Source organism: Sturnira hondurensis, unplaced genomic scaffold (assembly GCF_014824575.4).
Source record: "Sturnira hondurensis isolate 20B ecotype Veracruz unplaced genomic scaffold, ASM1482457v3 Scaffold0023456, whole genome shotgun sequence".
Lineage (NCBI taxonomy): Eukaryota > Metazoa > Chordata > Mammalia > Chiroptera > Phyllostomidae > Sturnira > Sturnira hondurensis.
The window spans coordinates 907,455-925,349 of record NW_028096087.1 but is presented as its reverse complement, the minus strand read 5'-3'; the positions used below and the strand labels follow the sequence as shown (position 1 = coordinate 925,349).

At 38.8% G+C, this 17,895-nt stretch overlaps 1 protein-coding gene across 3 annotated transcripts in view; it reads left to right on the top strand.

The window, feature by feature from the left end:
- Window positions 1-17,895, top strand: part of CCNY (cyclin Y) — a 302,795-nt gene that overhangs the window by 182,908 nt on the left and 101,992 nt on the right. For all 3 annotated transcript variants that reach the window (XM_037037808.1, XM_037037807.1, XM_037037809.1), the window contains one exon: window positions 4,113-4,187. In XM_037037808.1, the coding sequence (XP_036893703.1) occupies window positions 4,113-4,187 (75 nt within the window). The remainder of the gene's footprint in view (window positions 1-4,112; window positions 4,188-17,895) is intronic.

Sequence of the window (17,895 nt, the reverse complement as noted above, 5' to 3'; positions counted from 1 at the left end):
ATATGTAACATGGTAGTGGTTTGAAGGAGGATTATGTTAATAATTAGTGTTTAAATTGTGATGTTAATATATGTAGAATACTGTCAGAACTGACTTTAGCAGAGTTGTTAGCATTCTTTAGCAATGAAGTTATTTCATCTGTGATTTCTAATTTTGAGCTTAATATTTCATGAATTTCTTCCTTTTATTTCTTGCCAATCAGGAACATCACTGAACCAATGTGAGACCACTGCACTCTTCCAGTTGTGTCCCGTATTGTATTGCATTTGGGGCATCATTTTTCCTGACTCTCTGCAGGGTGGGGATTTTCTCCTCTATAGCTAAATGTAGCTTTTTGGTTACACTTGACTTTATACTTTAAGCTTGGTATGTCAAGTTTATTTTGTTTGGCTTGTGAGAATGCCTTTTCCCATTTTTTTGTTCCTGGAAAAATTGGAGTTCCTTTGCCAAAGCACATTTTGTAATTAACATTTCTTCTCAAGATCTGGGGTTGCTCTCTTAAACTTGATTTGTAGGAAACACCTGGCAATTCTTCATACCTTTGTTCTCTGCCATTCTGATATTTAAATCAGTACTAGATCAGCTGAGTTTTTCTTCAGTTCAGCCACCTTCATATGTAGGGTTGCTCAGAGAAATCTGTCCTTAAGACATGCCCTGTACAAAGTGAAAGTTAGTCCATTGGCTTGTCCCTGGAGTAGAGTTTTATTACTTTATACTGTATAGTTTTGAAATATAAATCTGGGTTAGGATTGAAAAAAATGCAAACCAGTGTGGTATTGAATGCTTTTTTCTAAGAAATGTCCTGGCTGCTCCTGGATTTTGCCCCCTAACCTGTATAACCATTTGGGCATGCTTTCAAATAAAGATTTGCTGATAAGCTTAATTTCCCTCAGCATTCCTGCATACTCTTATGACCAGAAACAGAGATTTCCTTGATTTTTCTTTGTGTAGAAACTTCCTGGTAATCTCATCCAAAATCTAAATTCCAAAATTTAAATTCCATTGAGAACCTAAAAAAGGTTATGTGAACTGACAGGAATCTGGATTTTCCTCTGTATCAGCCTTTGTCTTCCTCTTATCTCAGGCTCCAGTCCTTCTAGGGCATTTGGGATCTGAGGCAAGGTCTGGCCTAGTAGGGACTATGGGAAAAGCTCTGGACTGTGGAACTCTAACTGGAGACCAGAGTTCTGATCCCATTCTGTTACTAGCCAGCTAGATACCTGTCAGTCTCCCTCACCTCATCTGTGAGTATCATGTCAAACTCTAATCTTGAAGCATCCTCTGATCTCTTCATGACTTGCTCTGTGGCTCTGAACTGAGTAGAAATGACGGCTGGCCTGTCAGCCACTTAGGAAACCAACAGTGACACAGTGAGCATTAGAATCAGACCTAGAGTTATAACTTGATCATAAAGGTAAATGCAAATCTTCATGTCACCCTTGACAGGAAGAGTGTGAAACATGCTTCCTGCTACTGGGCTCTGCACAGAATAACAAGCAGTATCTTACCTTTTCCCCATGGCCCCATTTAGACCAGGAAGCATGTGCAGTAAAAACATAGTACCTGCTGGCAGTATGAGGACTCCTCCACTCAGGGTCCTCTGTGCCAATCAATCACTTTGCTTTGTGAGTTCTTACAGCAGGTGGACAGTGTTGGAAGCTGTGTGTCATCTTCCTGACTTCTGGAAGAGGGCCCAACAGCAACAAGAGACCTCTGTAGTGTCTTTTGGGAGCACCGGCATGTGCTGAAGAAATAACAGTCTAGCCACCTAGAGCATAATAAGAGCAGAAATAATTTTTCACAAGTTGTTTTTAAAAATACATGTTTTAAATTATAAGAGGTAAAAAAGTAAACCAATAAAAATATGCTCAATGCAGAAAACTTAGAAAACACAGAAAAGCAAAAAAAAAAAAAGAAAAGTGCAGTTGTTAAAGGTAACCAAACATTAGTGTACATTCTTTTAATATATTTTGTACGCCTATGCATATTTTTACTGTAGAATGATGTCATGCTGCTTTCTTCACCTAATGACATGTTTTCTATTTCCACGTAAAATATTTTTCACATGATTTTTAAATGGTGGCATAGCTACTTACTATAACAAATATCTCTTTATTGGAAGCCCTCCAAGTTTGTAAAGTCCCCCATTCTTAGCAATTTCTAGGACTTGTGAAAAGTCTACACAAAATCCTAGTCTCCAGGGAGTTCAGGGATTGCCCCTCAGGACTTTCTTGAATTTAAAATCAGGTCTCAATTCCCAAAGAAATAACCCTCTTGTGTTATTTTGGCTACACACAGAAAAGCAACTGATCTAGTACATGATTGTGAATTGGGTATGAAGGAAACAAAGTAAGAATTTGGGGTGCTGACATTGTCTGAGGCTAGTGGAATGAGTTCTTGATATTCCCCACCCTCCTGCCCCACTGCAGGAAGCACTGCATGCACATTGGTTTCATTGGTGCTTTTCTATGAGAATGATGAGCTAAGACTTTTAGAAGTTAACTACATCCATCAAGTTAGAATCACATAAATGCTTTCATTTTTTATGTGCCCAAATTCTCCCTCTGCAAAAAAAAATAACTTATTAGTATGTTTATTATTTAAATATTTTATTACAAAATCCTTGTTGAGCAGGAAACCTTCTCAATAGACTCATTTTCATCAGGAAATTTCTGGCCTAATCTTATCTAGTTCAAATTGAGGCAAATTTGAAAAATTTCCTTTTTGCTTATCTTTCTCCTTCTGTGAAAACACAGTGCCTTTAACTCTGAGACTGTACTATACTATATATAGTTTTAATAGTTGTCACAGAAGAAGCACCAGATAATTGAAATCACATTTAAGACTTAATAGCTGTATCTTTAATCAAGCACCCAGTAGGAGGCCAGGAGCTATAGTATAGCAAGGCATTGGCTGATGTAGGAAAAATTGCCTTACTGCAAAGGCTTGTTGAGGATAAGTCTCTGTGGATAAGTGTTTAGGTGTTGCCTCTTGTATATATATGACCATCCTTGTTTTTCCTTTCCTTGGGTGTTTCTATACAAAATTATTGAAATAATTGAACTCAAAATAGTTTTCATTCTGATGCTGGAAGCTGATGTTAAGATCATTTTGACCTTTCAGTAATTTTGGTCTGTTTTCCCGCTCTCCTATTTTTTTTTTGTTTCCTTACTGATTCTTTCCCTTATGGAATCATTTTTTTTTAACTGGAGAAAGTCTTCTATTATGAAATTCCAAATTGTTATATAACTTACTGACAAGCCTCTAGAGGCCCTTGGAAATTGTTCTAAGGCAGCAATTATAAAACCAAATGCCCATAGGGGTAGCAATGTCCAAAAGTGAGGAGCGGCACCCAGTGAGTATCAGGGAAATGAGAGAGGTGATTACTGGGGATTGGAACCTCAGGGCCCCAGCTTCAGGGGCTGGCAGTATTCCAGTAGATTGTGACCCACACTGCCAAATGATCTAACTTCTCAGGAGAAGCTGGAAATAGGGAATTTTTTCTTTGTGGTATATATTTTAAGTGTAAACATTACTATACATTGCCTCCAATGGGAAAAAGAACAACATATGTATCAAACAAAACACATCCATGGCCCAGATTGTGCCCATGAATGGCTACTTTGCAGCCTTTGCTCTAAAGGATAAGTTTTGCTTTTTCACAAAATAACATTCTTAATGAAGCAGAGCATAGGGGTACTAATGCAGCTTAAGGATGGGATTTTTTTAAAGCACCTTAAACAAAGAAATACCACTCGATTAACTTTAGAGTTTTGATGAGTTGGTTGTAGCAGAGAACTCTCTAATTGCATGTTATAACTTTGTCCTGCTATTTTGTAGTATCCCGGGTGCAGAGCAGACTTTAAAAAGAAAATGGAATTTCAGTGTAATAGATCTCTAGCCAAGTGTCTTAATTTTAGTGTATGACTTTCTCAAATTTCTAAATAACAGTGTTCTCAATTGAACTTAAGACTCTATAAACACAGTAACTGTTGGATTTTACCATGATATTTGAATGTACTACCAATTTAAGGTTGAAAAACTAAAAATTAATCTCAGCCTCCCTTAGTTATCAGATGGATGTTCATGTGTTTTCTTTTTCTTTTTTAAAGATTTGAACATGGAATTCAATCCTTCAGACCATCCTCGGGCCAGCACAATATTCCTCAGTAAATCTCAGACGGACGGTAGGTTACAAATTTAAGTTTGTCTTTGTTTGTTTTGCTTCTTTAAAAAAAGAAGGCCCATGTTGGAAACTAGCCTAAGTCTAGAAACTAGATGTGATTCTCAAGGTAAAAATAGAATCCCCTGAAGTGACCTGCAGATATAGTGTTTGGTGGTTTTCTTGGGGTTTCTGTCTTTTATTTTTAGACTGTTTTATTTTTAGACTTTTCTATTAGAGCAACTATCCTCATTTTGCCAGTCAGCCATTGTGTGTTCTGTATCGGTAGTTTCTATCCTGAGAGTCAGAAATTTTTCTTTAAGAATTGGTACGTGCATAAATCCTCTGAAGATCAGAAGTATTTGGGTTTGTTTGTTTTTTTAGCTAGAATGTAAAAGACAGCAAAATATGTTTTTGCCCCAGGTGTGTGTGAAATTTCTTCTGGTATTTTTTTTTTCTTTCCAGTACCAGCTTATCTCACTGTTCCCTGGCCCTTGGCTAAAAAGATGAGATAAAACTTATGTAGTACAGGGGACATAAACCTTCTCATTTGGATTCCCATAGAAAAGAGTAGCAGGAAAAGTGTTTGTTAAATAGTGATGTTGTAACCAGGACGTTATATTACAGTGCTAGAGTCCTATGTGAGTCAATGCCTGACTCCTGGCAGATTGCTAAACTCTAATTTAGAGAAGACCCTGAGTTGATTAGAAACTAATTTAACATATTTAAGACATATCAAGTAAGTTCCTGATAAGAACTGACAGCTCCTCAATAATGATTAAGTAGCAATTTTGACATGCTGATATAATATTGGTGATCTTTAATTAACCAGACCATTGAGCAAATTAGGCGCCTTTATTTTAAAAAATCAGTGTTTCCAAGAATAAGAATAAACCATTGTAGACTTTAAATACTTGTGAAGTTTTCAATGTATTGGGTAAAAACAAAACATTTTTTTTCTTGGCCTAGTGAAGTGGGACGCCATTGGAAGAGGGGTAGAATATTGCCAGGGAAGGAAGGTAATGGTGGGGATGAGGGTTAGGGACAATGAAAAATGAGAATCAAAAAAATTTTTTGCACTTAGTGATAGTGCTGTGAAAACAAGTTTCCATATTGGCATACTTCTGGGTTTGGTTTTGCTTCCAGTGAATTCAGGGTACAGACTAACAACATTCTGAAAGGTTTCTAACTAGATTTACATGGAATTGCAGTAGAACCTCTAAGATTACACATACCTTGGTGATCATGGTAGAAGAAAATTCAGCAACTGTCTGGACTAACAGAAGGATTGCTCTAGAAGTAGTTAGGGAAGCACACATCTTTCCCTTTCACTTCTACTGCAGATTTCCATAATTCCTTTTTCTTCTGGAACACAAGGTATCAGTTCCTCTGGCCCTTCTGTTTATTGTTTCAATTTCTCCTTCAGTGTTAGCATGTAAACCTAATGGAGTCTCACAGGTAAAACACAGAAAAATAATCAATACCCTCTCCCTGAGGTGTTCCTCTCTACTCCTGTTCAGTGAAAGTTTTTTTACCTTTTCTCTTTCCAGTCAGTCATCCATGGGAACCTTCTCTTCACACCACCACCATTCTGTGAATGGTTTGTGGTGAGGTTGCCTTGAAGACCTTTTGCTTTCGTTAGCTCTTGGTTGCTCATGGGGCTTGCTGCCATTTACCTGTTCCTCCTCTTTTGGCTTCTTATCTTCAGGCAGGTAAATTGCTTTATAAATAATTAAAGAAGTAGTTTTAAAACAGGTAAATGAGATAACGTTAATGAGTTAATTCTTTGGTGATTTGATAACTAGAGAATTCATTGTTTGGGAATTGGTCCCAAGAACTCCTTTCCTTTAAGGTCTTTCTCAGATATGTTAATCAACCTTTTTCCATTCTTGCCTTTAATATTAGTATTTTCTAGGGTTCTTTGTCTTACTCTCTTATCTTTTGGGTCTGCAGAGTTTCTTGCGACTTCCATGCCAACTCTAATGTCCAGCCAGATATTTATCTACAGTGTTCAAAAACCATTGACTCAACTGCCTGCTGGATGTCTTTATAATGAAAGCTGTAGGTTCCTCTAATTTCATGTGTCCCAAACAGAATACAGTAACTGCAGTTAACCTCCTGCCTGGGCCCTGCAAGGCCTTGAGTGCTGAAGCTGACTCACAGTAGCTTGTGGAAACTATTGTGCACATTTCTTCCCTGTTCCAAATTTAGTGACATTATGTTGGGAGGTTGAAATAGCTGTTATGGCAGTCTTGACACCATGGAAATTAGCAGATGCCACATATCAGGGCTCTCTCTTTTTTTTTTAAGGCAGCATACAATTCTCTTCAGGTGATCAATGGTGTGTTAATTTTTACCTCTTAAATACCCCTTGAATCTGACTACTCTTTTCTATTTCCTTTGCTGCCACCTTTTGTTCAAGCTCATAATTTCTTACTTGAGTCACTATAGCAGCATCTGAACTGTCCTTTGACATCCCTTTAGTACTGTGCCTGTGCTGCTGTTAGTTGAAGAGAGTTTTTGCAAATCAGATATGATTATGTTTCTTCTTAAAGTTTTTTTAAATTATATTTTATTCATTATGCTATTACAGTTGTCCTGATTTCACCCTTTGCCCCACTCCAGCCATCCATCCCTGCTCTTTCGGGCAATCCTTCAATCATTCTTCGTGTCCATGGGTCATTCGTATAAGTTCTTTGGCTACTCCATTTCCTATACTTTATATATACCCATGGCTGTTCTTTAACTATGTATTTGTAATTCTTAATCCTCTCACCTCTTCAGCAATTCCCCCACATCCCCCTCGAACCTGGCAACCATCAAAACACTCTCCATATCAATGATTTTGTCTCTATTCTTCTAGTTTGCTTAGTTTATTTTTTAGATTGACTTGTTGGTAGATATGTATTTTGCCATTTTATTGTTCATAGTTTTTATCTTTTTATTTTTCTTAAGTAAGTCCCTTTAACATTTCATATAATAAGGTATTGGTGATGATGAACTACTTTAGTTTTTTCTTGTCTGGGAAGCTCTTTATCTGCCTTTCAATTCTAAATGATAGCTTTGCTGGGTAGAGCAATCTTGGCTGTAGGTCCCTGCTTTTCATGACTTAGAATATTTGTTGCCAATACCTTCTAGCCTGCAAAGTTTCTTTTGAAAAATCAGCTGACAATCTTATGGGAACTCCCCTGTAGGTAATTAATTTCTTTTCTCTTGATACTTTTAAGATGCTCTTTTTATCTTTAACTTTTGGCATTTTAATTATGATATGTCTTGGAGTGAGGCTCTCTGCCTCCATCTTGTTTGGGACACTGTCCTTCCTGGACTTGTATGTCTTATTTTTTTCAACAAATTATGGAAGTTTTCTTTCACTATTTTTTCTTTTTTTTCTATTATTTCAGTTGATTTATTTTTTATTTCTTTTTTTATTATTTTATTTTATTTGTTGTTCAAGTACAGTTTCTGCCTTTTACTCTCATCCCACCCCCTTAGTCCTCCCACCTCCCTCCATTTTCCAAACCTCCCCCCCTTGTTTTTGTCCATGCATCCTCTATACTAGTTCCTGTAAACCCTTTCCCCTTTTCCCCTGAAATTCCCTCCCCTCTTCCCTCTGGTCACTGTCAGCCTGTTCTCTATTTCAGAGTCTTTGGTTATATTTTGCTTGCTTGTTTGTTTTGTTGATTAGGTTCCTGTTAAAGGTGAGATCACATGGTATTTGTCTATCATCACCTGGTTTATTTCACTTAGCATAATGCTCTCCAGTTCCATCCGTGCTATCACAAAAGCTAGGATAAACCTATGTGTAAATGAACCATAGGTTTTTGATCCATTCATTTTACTGATGAGTACCTAGGTTGCTTCCAGCACTTGGCTATTGTAAATTGTTCTTTTGGGTGGGTGTTTCAGGGTTCTTAGGATATAATCCTAGCAGTGGAATTGTTGGATCAAAAGGCAGATCCATTTTTAGTTTTCTGACAAAATTCCATACTGTTTTCCATAGTGGTGGTAGCACTCCGCAATTCAACCAACAGTGTACTTGGGCTCCCTTTTCTCCAGAACCTCTCAAACACTTATTTGTTTCTTTGTTTATGATGGCCATTCTAACCGGTGTGAAGTGGTAACTCATTGTGGTTTTAATTTGTATCTCTCTGATAGCTAGCAAGTCTGAGCATCTTCTCATTTGTCTCTGGATCCTCTGTATGTCCTCTTTGGAGAAGTGTCTGTTCCAAGTCCTTTGCCCATTTTTTTAACTGGGTTGCTTGTCTTAGAGTGGAATTATGTGAGTTCTTTATGTATTTTGGAGATCAAAACCTTGTCTAAAGTATCATTGGCAAATATGTTTTCCCATACACTTTATTATTCTCTTTTTCTTATAATACTGTTTTCTTCAGCCATGCAGAAACTTTTAACTTTGGTGAGATCCCATTTGTTTACTCTTTCCTTTATGTCCCTTGCTCTACAGGACATGTCAGTGATAATGTTGCTGCATGAAATATCTGAGATTTTCCTGCCTAAGTTCTCCTCTAGGACTTTAATGGTGTCACGACTTATATTTAAATCTTTTATCCACCTTGAATTTTTTTGTGTGTGTGTATAGTGTAAGTTAGTGCTCGAGTTTCTTTTTTTTGCATGTAGCTGTCTAGTTCTCCCAACACCATTTGTTGAAGAGGCTATATTTTACTCCATTTTATGTTGCTGCCCCCTTTGTTAAATATTAATTCACTGTAGAGACTTGGGTTTATTTCTGGGCTCTTTGTTCTGTTCCATTGGTTTATGTGCCTGTTTTTATGCCACTACCAGGCTCTTTAGATTACAGTGCCTTGTAATACAGTTTGGTATTAGGTATTGTGATCCCTCCTACTTTGCTCTTCTTTCTCAAAATTGCAGCTGCTATTCAGGGTTGTTTATGGTTCAATATAGATTTTTGAAGTGTTTGTTCTATGTCTGTGAAATATGCCATTGGTACTTTAATAGGTATTGCATTGAATCTGTAAATTGCTTTGGGTAGCATGGACATTTTGATAATGTTAATTCTTCTGATCCGTTAGCACGGTATATGTTTCCATTTGTTTGTGTCTTCCTCGATTTCTTTCTTTAATGTGGTATAGTTTTCTGAGTACAGGTCTTTTACCTCTCTGGGTAGGTTTATTCGTAGGTATTTTATTTTTGTTTTTACTATATCCAGTGGGATTTATTTTTTTATTTCTGCTTCTGCTGTTTCATTGTTGGTGTACAAAAATGCCTTTGATTTCTGGATATAGACTTTGTATCCTACTGTTTTGCCAAATTTATTTATTAGGTCAAACAGTTTTGGGGTAGAGTCTATAGGATTTTTGATATACATTACCATGTCATCTGCAAACAGTGAGTTTGTTTCCTCCTTTCCAATTTGGATACCTTTTATTTCCTTTTCTTGTCTGATCACTATGGCTAAAACTTCCAATACTATGTTGGATAGAAATGGTGAAAGTGGACAACCTCATCTTGTTCTTGATCTTAGCAGAAAAAATGTTAGTTTTTGCCCATTGAGTATGATGTTAGCTGTAGGTGTCTTATATATGGCCTTTATTATGTTGTGGAATGCTCTCTCTATTCCCACTTTGTTGAGTGTTTTTATCATAAATGGCTGCTGTACCTTATCAAATGCTTTTTTCACATCTATCGATATGATCATGTGGTTTTTGTTTTTGCTTTTGTTTATGTGATGTATTACATTTATTGGCTTGTGAATATTGTACCATCCTTGCATCCCTGGGATGAATCCCACTTGGTCATGGTGTATGATCTTTATAATGTGTTATTGGATGTGATTTGCCAATATTTTGTTTAGGATTTAAGCGATGTTCATCAACGATATTGGCTTGAAGTTTTGTTTCTTTGTTGTGTCCATATCTGGCTTTGGAATTAGGATGATGCTGGCTTCATAAAAAGAGTTTGGGAGTTTTCTATCATTTCGGATTTTTTGTAATAGTCTGTGAAGAATAAGGTTTAGTAACTCTTTCTTAAATGCTTTGTAGAATTCTCCTGTGAAACCATCTGGTCCAGGGCTTTTGTGTGATGGGAGTTTTTTGATTACTGTTTCAATTTCATCTGCTGTTATTGGTCTGTTCAGGCTTTCTGCTTCTTCTTCATTCAGTTTTGGGAGATTATATTTTTCTAGAAATTTGTCCATTTCACCTAGATTTTCAAATTTCTTGGCATACAGTTCTTCATAGTAATTTCTTACAATCCCTTTATCTCTGTGGTATCAGTTGTAATCTCTCCTTCTTCATTTCTGATTTTGTTTATTTGGGTCCTCTTTGTTTTTTTTCTTGAGGAGCCTGCTTAAAGGCTTGTCAATTTTGTTTATCTTTTCAAAGAACCAGCTCCTGGATTCATTGATCCTTAGAATTGTGCTTTTAGTCTCTGTGTCATTTAATTCTGCTCTGATCTTGGTTATTTCCTTCCTTCTACTTCCTCTGGGCTGTCTTTCTTGTTGTTTGAATTCTTGTAGACATAGGGTTAGGTTGTTTGTTTTAAATGTTTCTATCTTTTTTTGGTAGGCCTTTATTCCGATGAACTTCACTCTTAGGACTGCCTTCACTTTGTCCCATAAGTTTTGGGTTGTTCTGAGTTTATTTTCATTTGTTTCCAGAAACTTGTTCATTTCTTCCCTAATTTCATTCTTGACCCACTCATGGTTCAATAGCATGGTATTCAATCTCTATGATGTTTAGTGTTTGGGTTTTTTGGGGGGTTGAGGTGGGGTTGGTTTCTTGTTTCAGTCCCTTGTGATCAGAGAAAATACTTGATATGATTTCAATTTTCTTGAATTTGTTGAGGCTTGTTATATGTCCTATCATGTGGTCTGTCTTTGAAAATGTTCCATGTGCATTTGAGAAGAATGTGTAGTTAGCTTCTTTGGGATGAAGGTCTCTCTATATATCATTAAACCCATTTCATCTAGGGCATTGTTCAATGCCACAATATCTTTGTTGATATTTTGTTTGGAAGATTTGTCCATTTTCGACAGTGGGATGTTAAAATCCCCTACTATAATTGTGTTGCTGTCAATATCTTTCTTGTGGTCCTCTAAGATTTTCTTAATATATTTGGGTGCTCCTATGTTGGGTGCATATATGTTTGTTGTCTTCTTGTTGGTGGATTCTTCCCTTGAGTATTATGAAGTGACCTTCTTGGTCTGTCTTTATGGCCCTCTCTTTTCAAGTCTATTTTGTCTGATATGAGTATTATTACCCTGGCTTTTTTTTACATTCATTTGGTTGGAAGATTTTTTTCAGCCCTTCACTTCCAGTCTGTGTAGTTCTTTTGTTCTGAGGTGGGTCTCTGGTAGGCAGCATATATATGGGTCATAGTTTGTTATCAATCAGCTATTCTACATTTTTTATTGGAACTTTTAATCCATTTACTTTTAAGGTTATTATGATAGATAATTATTCATTGCCATTTTTGTACCTACATTCCTCTCTCTCTTTCTTATTCTTCCTTTCCTTAAAGCAGTCCCTTTAGCATCTCTTGCAGAGCTGGTTTGTAGGAGCTGTATTCTTTTAGACTTCTTTTGTCTTGGGAAGCTCCTTATTTGACCTTCTATCTTGATTGAGTGTCTTGCTGGGTAAAGTAGCCTTGGTTGCAGGCCTCTGGTTCTCATTACTTGGAGTATTTCTTGCCATTCTCTTCTGGCTTGGGGCGTTTCCATTGAGAATTCAGTTGCTAACCTTATCACGGCTCCCTTGTATCTTACTTCCTGTTTCTCCCATGCTGCCGTTAATATTTTCTCTTTGTCTTGGAATTTTTCCATTTTAAATGTGATGTGTCTTGAAATGGGCCTCTTTGGGTTCCTCTTGATTGGTACTGTCTGTGTTTTCTGGATTTGTTTTACTTTTTCTTTTGTAAAATTAGGGAAGTTACTTTTTCAAACAGGTTTTTTGTCCCTTGCTCTTCTTCTTCTCCTTCTTGTATCCTTATTACACAGATATTATTACATTTCTTATTATCTTGCATTTCTCTCAATTTCTCTTCATTTTTTCTAAACCTCTTTTTTTTCTTGCTTTTTCTGGGTGTTTTTTTCTACTTTGTCCTCCAGCTCACTGATGTGATCTTTTGCTTTATCAATGCTGCTTTCGATTACTTATACTGTGTTGTTCGGTTTAGAAATTGTATTCTTCATTTCCTCTTGGCCGTTGTTGATAGTTTCCTTTTTATTTTTCATGTTGATGTAGTTTGCAGTGAGTTCATTGTAGTTTCCCTGTAGTTTCTGGTAATTCATTGTGAGCTCATTCTGCTTCCTGATAATCATTGCTTGGAACTCTATATCTGATAGTTGACTTGCCTCTATTTCATTTAGTATTCTTTCTGGGGCTTCCTTTTTTCCTCTCATTTGGGGGTTGGTTCTTTTTCTTTCCATTTTTTGTTAGACTCTTCTTGTTAACATCAGTTTCTTAAATTGATCTGTTCTGACTCCCTGGGTTTATGGTGTGAACTTTTATGGTAGAATACCTGTGAGATTCAGTGGTGCTGTGACCTTGATCTCCTGAGCTCACTGGTCTTGGGCTATCATTTAAGTTGGCTCTGTGGATGTATTTTGGTTTTCATTGTTGTTGGGTCTTTCTTTGGTGGGTCATTACATAACTTGTTAACTGAGAATCACTCCTTCCACCACTTCTTGTATTTTGTTGTGCTGGTGAGGGCAGGTTGTGTTGAAGCTGAATCTTCCATGCATACAAGGTTTTGAGGATTCTCTCTGGCTCTTGTTCTGTTGTTTGTTCTGGGTAATTTCTCCACTATTTAGTTATATTTCCAGATAGGTCCTGGATTGAGGTTAGTTTGGCTTCACCTCCCTCCTTCACCTTCTTTTGTTGTTATGTGTTGGTGGTTTCTTTATTGTTGCTTTTTCTCTTCCAGCAGGTTTCTTGATGTTCAGAGCTTCCACCTACCTTTTTTTTGTGATCATTTCGAGGGGGAAGGCAAAAAATGGCTTCAGACAGCAAGATTGTCTTGTATGATATTTACAGCAGCAGCTGGTAGAGAAGAGATAGGAGAGCCTTTGGATATATATAGAGTTAACCATAATCTTCTACCCAACTAGTCACTCTTTTAGAAAGGATGGAAAGGCAATAAGATTCTTGTTGGGGAGGAAAGGCTTGTACTCACAAGCCTTTGGATCTAGAAAGTAGTGAGGTTGTGGGAGGTCCGATGTTGAGGTAAGATGAGAGTAAATGATAGAAAATAGGTATAGTGTGTGAAAGAATAGAGTTATCCACTATAGTAATAGAGTTCAGGAAAACGTGGAATGGGCTAAGATCTGGGAAGGGTGTTGTGTAGTATTTATGACTGTATGGAACAGCTATTATTTACACTAATATTAGAGCAACAATCATATGACAGAATCTATATGATCTGGATAACAAGAATAGGGAGTATAGGACCTTGAGTAGTGTGCTAATGGAACAGAAGTGGAGGACAGTAAATTAGCAATACACTATGAAAGAGAGAACAGGGGAAACCTGTCAAGCAATACAATACAACTAGCCTAGCAAAGAAGATTAAACAGAAATACGAAGAATACAAAAATACTATTAAAATAAAAGGTGTAAGAATAATGAAAAATACTAATAATACAAATATGCAGTAACTTGCAGGTTCTCTGTAATAGCAAAGTGAAATTTGTCTCTTTGTCTCAGCTTTTGGGAGGACCCCTGTTTGGGTCCAACTCTGGTGTTTTCACAGTTGTGGGGTTTTTTTGTCTCACTTGTGGGAATTTAAAAGAAAAAAAAGGAAGGAAGGGGAGATAATATTGGAAAGAAAGGAAGAGGGATTAAATCAAGAAAGAAGGAAAGGGAGGAAAAAGGTGTTGAAAGATAAAGAAATAAAAAAAATAATTAGGTAAAAAAAAATACTGTTGCTGATTTCAGACTGTCCAAACTGGTTTTGCTGGTCTTGCTGGCTGCAGCAGGCTGAAGAGTGATTGGTTCTGCTTTTTTCTTTTTCTGATCTGCCCTCAGTCAGTCGGCCTGAGGCTTGCACTCTTCCCAGGGATTTTAGTGTGGAATCCAGGCCTTCTACAGAGTGGGCTTTCCCCAGATTGCGGGTGTGTGTGCTTCAATAGGCCGCTTCTACTACCTCAGGTTCGGAGGCACTCTCTTCCCCAGGCTACCTGTGTGTAGGTAGGGCCTTTTGCGCTGCCTTGGAAGCACTGCCCAGCCTGGTGCGAAGGATGGCGGAGTGGCTGCTTCAGGAGAATTCCCCAAACAGTGTCTCTTTTTTCACTTTTTCTTTTTAATAAGTTCCTTTTACTCAAGCTTGCCGGTCCTATATAGGTCTGGTCTCTCACACTGCCCAATTCTCCAACCAGACCGGGGACTATCCGTTTCTGGGCTTTTCATGGCCCAACTCTCAACTCTACCCAACTCTCAACTTCCTCCAGCCAGCATCTACAGACTCAGTGGGTGCTCACAGCCCCTGTGTGTTTGCCACTTAGTCCTTATTCCCCTCTCTGTGACATTAAGCAACCAGGTCTCTCCTGGTGCTGCTCAAACCTTGTATGGCTGGGGTGGGAGCTATTGACGCAGCTCTTTCCCAAAAACCTGTGGCAGACCCAGCCAGCACTAGGCCTGGGGCTGCAGCCGCCATGGTCCCAAGGACCTTATTGTCCTGAAGCACTCTCTTTACTGTCTGTTTTTTTCCGCTACAATTTTGGGTCTCCTATCTTCATACATGCTGGGGTGCTGTTGTCTGTTTGCTCTGTTCCTCTGAAGACTGGCTAGGTTTTCTCTGTGTGTAGGGGGAAGTGGAATCTGCTTTCTCCTACCTCGCCACCATCTTCCCCCCTCTCATTTTTAAAAATAGCTTTCTAGTTTCTTGCTCTTTCTCTCCTTCTGGCACCCCTATGATGCAAATATTGGTTTGCTTGAAGTTGTCCATGAGCCTTGTTACACTATCCTTTTTTTCTTGGGTTCTTTTTGCTTCTTGTTCTGATTGGTTGCTTTTTGCTTTCTTATGTTCCAGATCATGGATTTGATTCTCAGCTTCATCCACTGTACTGTTGATTGTTCTTTATTTCAGTTAGTGAATCTTTCATTTCTGACTGGATCTCTTTTTGCTTTTTGAGTTCCTCATTAAATTCCTTGAGCACCCTTATAACCTGTGTGTTGAACTCTGCATCTGATAGATTGCTTATCTCCATTTTATTTAATGGAGATAAAAGATTATTTATTTATTTTTTTTCCTGGAGTTTCAATCTGTTATTTTCATTAGGGCCATGTTTCTTTGTCTCCTGGTTTTGGCAGCCTTCCCGTGTTTGTTTCTATGAATTAGGTAGAGCTGCTTCAACTGTGTCTTGGTAGTGTGGCCTCATGTATTAGGTGTCCTGTAGGGTTCAGTGACAGAGCCTCCCGTATGACCCAAGCTGGGTACACGAGGTGTGCCCTTTGTGTGGGCTGAGTACATCCTTCTCTTGTAGTTGAGACTTGGTTGCTCTTAGCCAATCAATGGGAGGAATTTACTTAGGTTAGTGAGCTGCAAGGATTGGCTGTGACCACTGACCTCCACCCTCCACCCTCCACCCTCCACCCTCCACCCTCCACCCTCCACCCTCCACCCTCCACCCTCCACGGAGGATCAGCTATGCAGGGGCAGGGTGGTGGTGTTCCAATATGGTCTGTATCTGTCTACTGGGTTCACTGAGTCATGCAGGCCAAGGTCATTCCCCACCTGTGTTCCTCCTGGGGCCACCCTGACTGAGTTATAAAGCAATCTGAGATTGCTCCTACTTGTGCTGGGCTTCAAGATTCCCAGGTGAATATAGGCTGGCTGCAGCTAGTGCCAAGCCTGGGACTCTCTGAGGCCAGCTGTTGCTTGTTTGAGAGGATGTAGGGGGTTATGAAGCATGAGGCAAGACCAGCCATTCATATGGAAAAGCAGCTTGGGTGGGCCTATAAGTTGGGTAGGGTGGAGTCTCTGGGGATCTCCAAGGCCAGTCAGTTAGCCAGGTTGATGGAATCTCGTATATGGCACCAGCTTTCTGGCTCTGTGCCTCTGTGGTGGCAGGGCCCAAAAAAGGTACAATGGTCTTTGCTCACCTTAATGCCAGACACCTCAGTCTCCCCCAGCATGCCACTGGTACCTTCTAAGCTGCCACTCTTGTGCCGGAGCCCAGAGGGAGGGAGTCTGAGTAGGTGAGTTCATGTGTGTATTCTTTAAGAGGAACTCCGCGGGGCTCCAAAAGTTTCTTCCACTGATTCAATCCCTGCTGAGTTTTGTAGCCAAAAGTTGTGGGGACTTCTCCTCCTGGCACTGGAGCCCTGGGCTGGAGAATGTGGTATGGAAGTTGGACTCCTTGCTCCCAAGATATCCCTTCTAAATTTTTATCTGTCGCATGTGGTTGTGGGACTAATCCATTCCATGTATTCACCCTTCCTATCAGTCTGGATCAATATGGTTTCTTTAATTCTGTAGTTGTCAGACTTCCATTCAGCTGGATTTCTGATGGTTCTGAGTGATGGTTGTTCTATATTTTAGTTGTAATTTTGATGTGGTTGAGCGAAGAGGTGAGCCATGTCTGCCTATGCTGCCATCTTGACTGGAAGTCCTTGCTTAAACTTTTTAATGCCCCCCTATTTGCCTTAGAATTCAGTTCTGCATTGTTGACCAGACCCTTGGTGATCCCATCACTGCAGTTCTTCCAGTGTGAGACCTGCCCTCATATTTCTCTGCAATCACCTGTATTCCCCGTCTGTCTCCCATACAGGCCATTCCTTACATCTTCCAGCTATCAGCTCCTCCTCTAAAGTGTTCTTGACTCTTCAGACTGGGTTAAGTGGGCCTTTGGTAAGCTCCCACAGTAGCCTGTGAGAGAGTTTTTCTTCCTAGTCTCAACCTTATTGTGGTATTTAAAACTATTTTTGTGTCTGTGTCATCAAACACAGTTCTTAGAGGGAAAGAAATATGTGATATTAGATCTCAGTATTTCCTGTGCCTTGCTCTGCCTGGTTGAAAGAAGGAGTAATGACAAAACCAGGAAACATTCTTGATTTGATTATGAACATTCTTTACTTGGATAAACTTACATTTCTGTTACTAGCCCCCATATTTTTAGGAATATCAGAGGGATTCAAAATAGTGGGTCCCATCTATTGGGTTTCATCTATTGCAGTTGTTTAATTGGAAGAAATGCTGTAATCTGCAATTATAAGATAAAGCACCTTTTAGATCTCTTTTTTCTAAATATGGTGATCTCTTCTTGAAGTTGATGTAGACCTTTATCAGTTTAGAATAGGTTTGTGGGGAGGAGGGTACTGTTGGGGTGAAGACAGTTTGTATTAGAGCAGCTGCTGCCTGGGACCACAGCTGTGTTCTGTTACCATCACACCTCTGCTCTGCAGGCCTCTTGTCTTGTCAAACAAGCTGTCTGCCATGCTACTCACCTGCCAACTGTTCATTATCCTTATTTAAGTGATACCTGCATGGAATCATTAGTTCCTTGACTGTTAAATTGCTTTTCCTCTGGTATGAAAGAGGTCTAGGCTAGACTTGGAACCTTTTCTGAGTGTTCAAAAGGAGACTGGAAACTTGAGAAAGGAGTGCTTGCTCAATTAGTCCTACCCCAGCTGGCTGAAGTTAGGGATGTTCTGTTGAAAGCCAAACAGACTGCTCTCAGTCATTTCTTTACACTAATAGTATGTAACTGAAGAATTTCTTTATATGAGAACTATTTACCAAAGAAGGGACCATGAGCT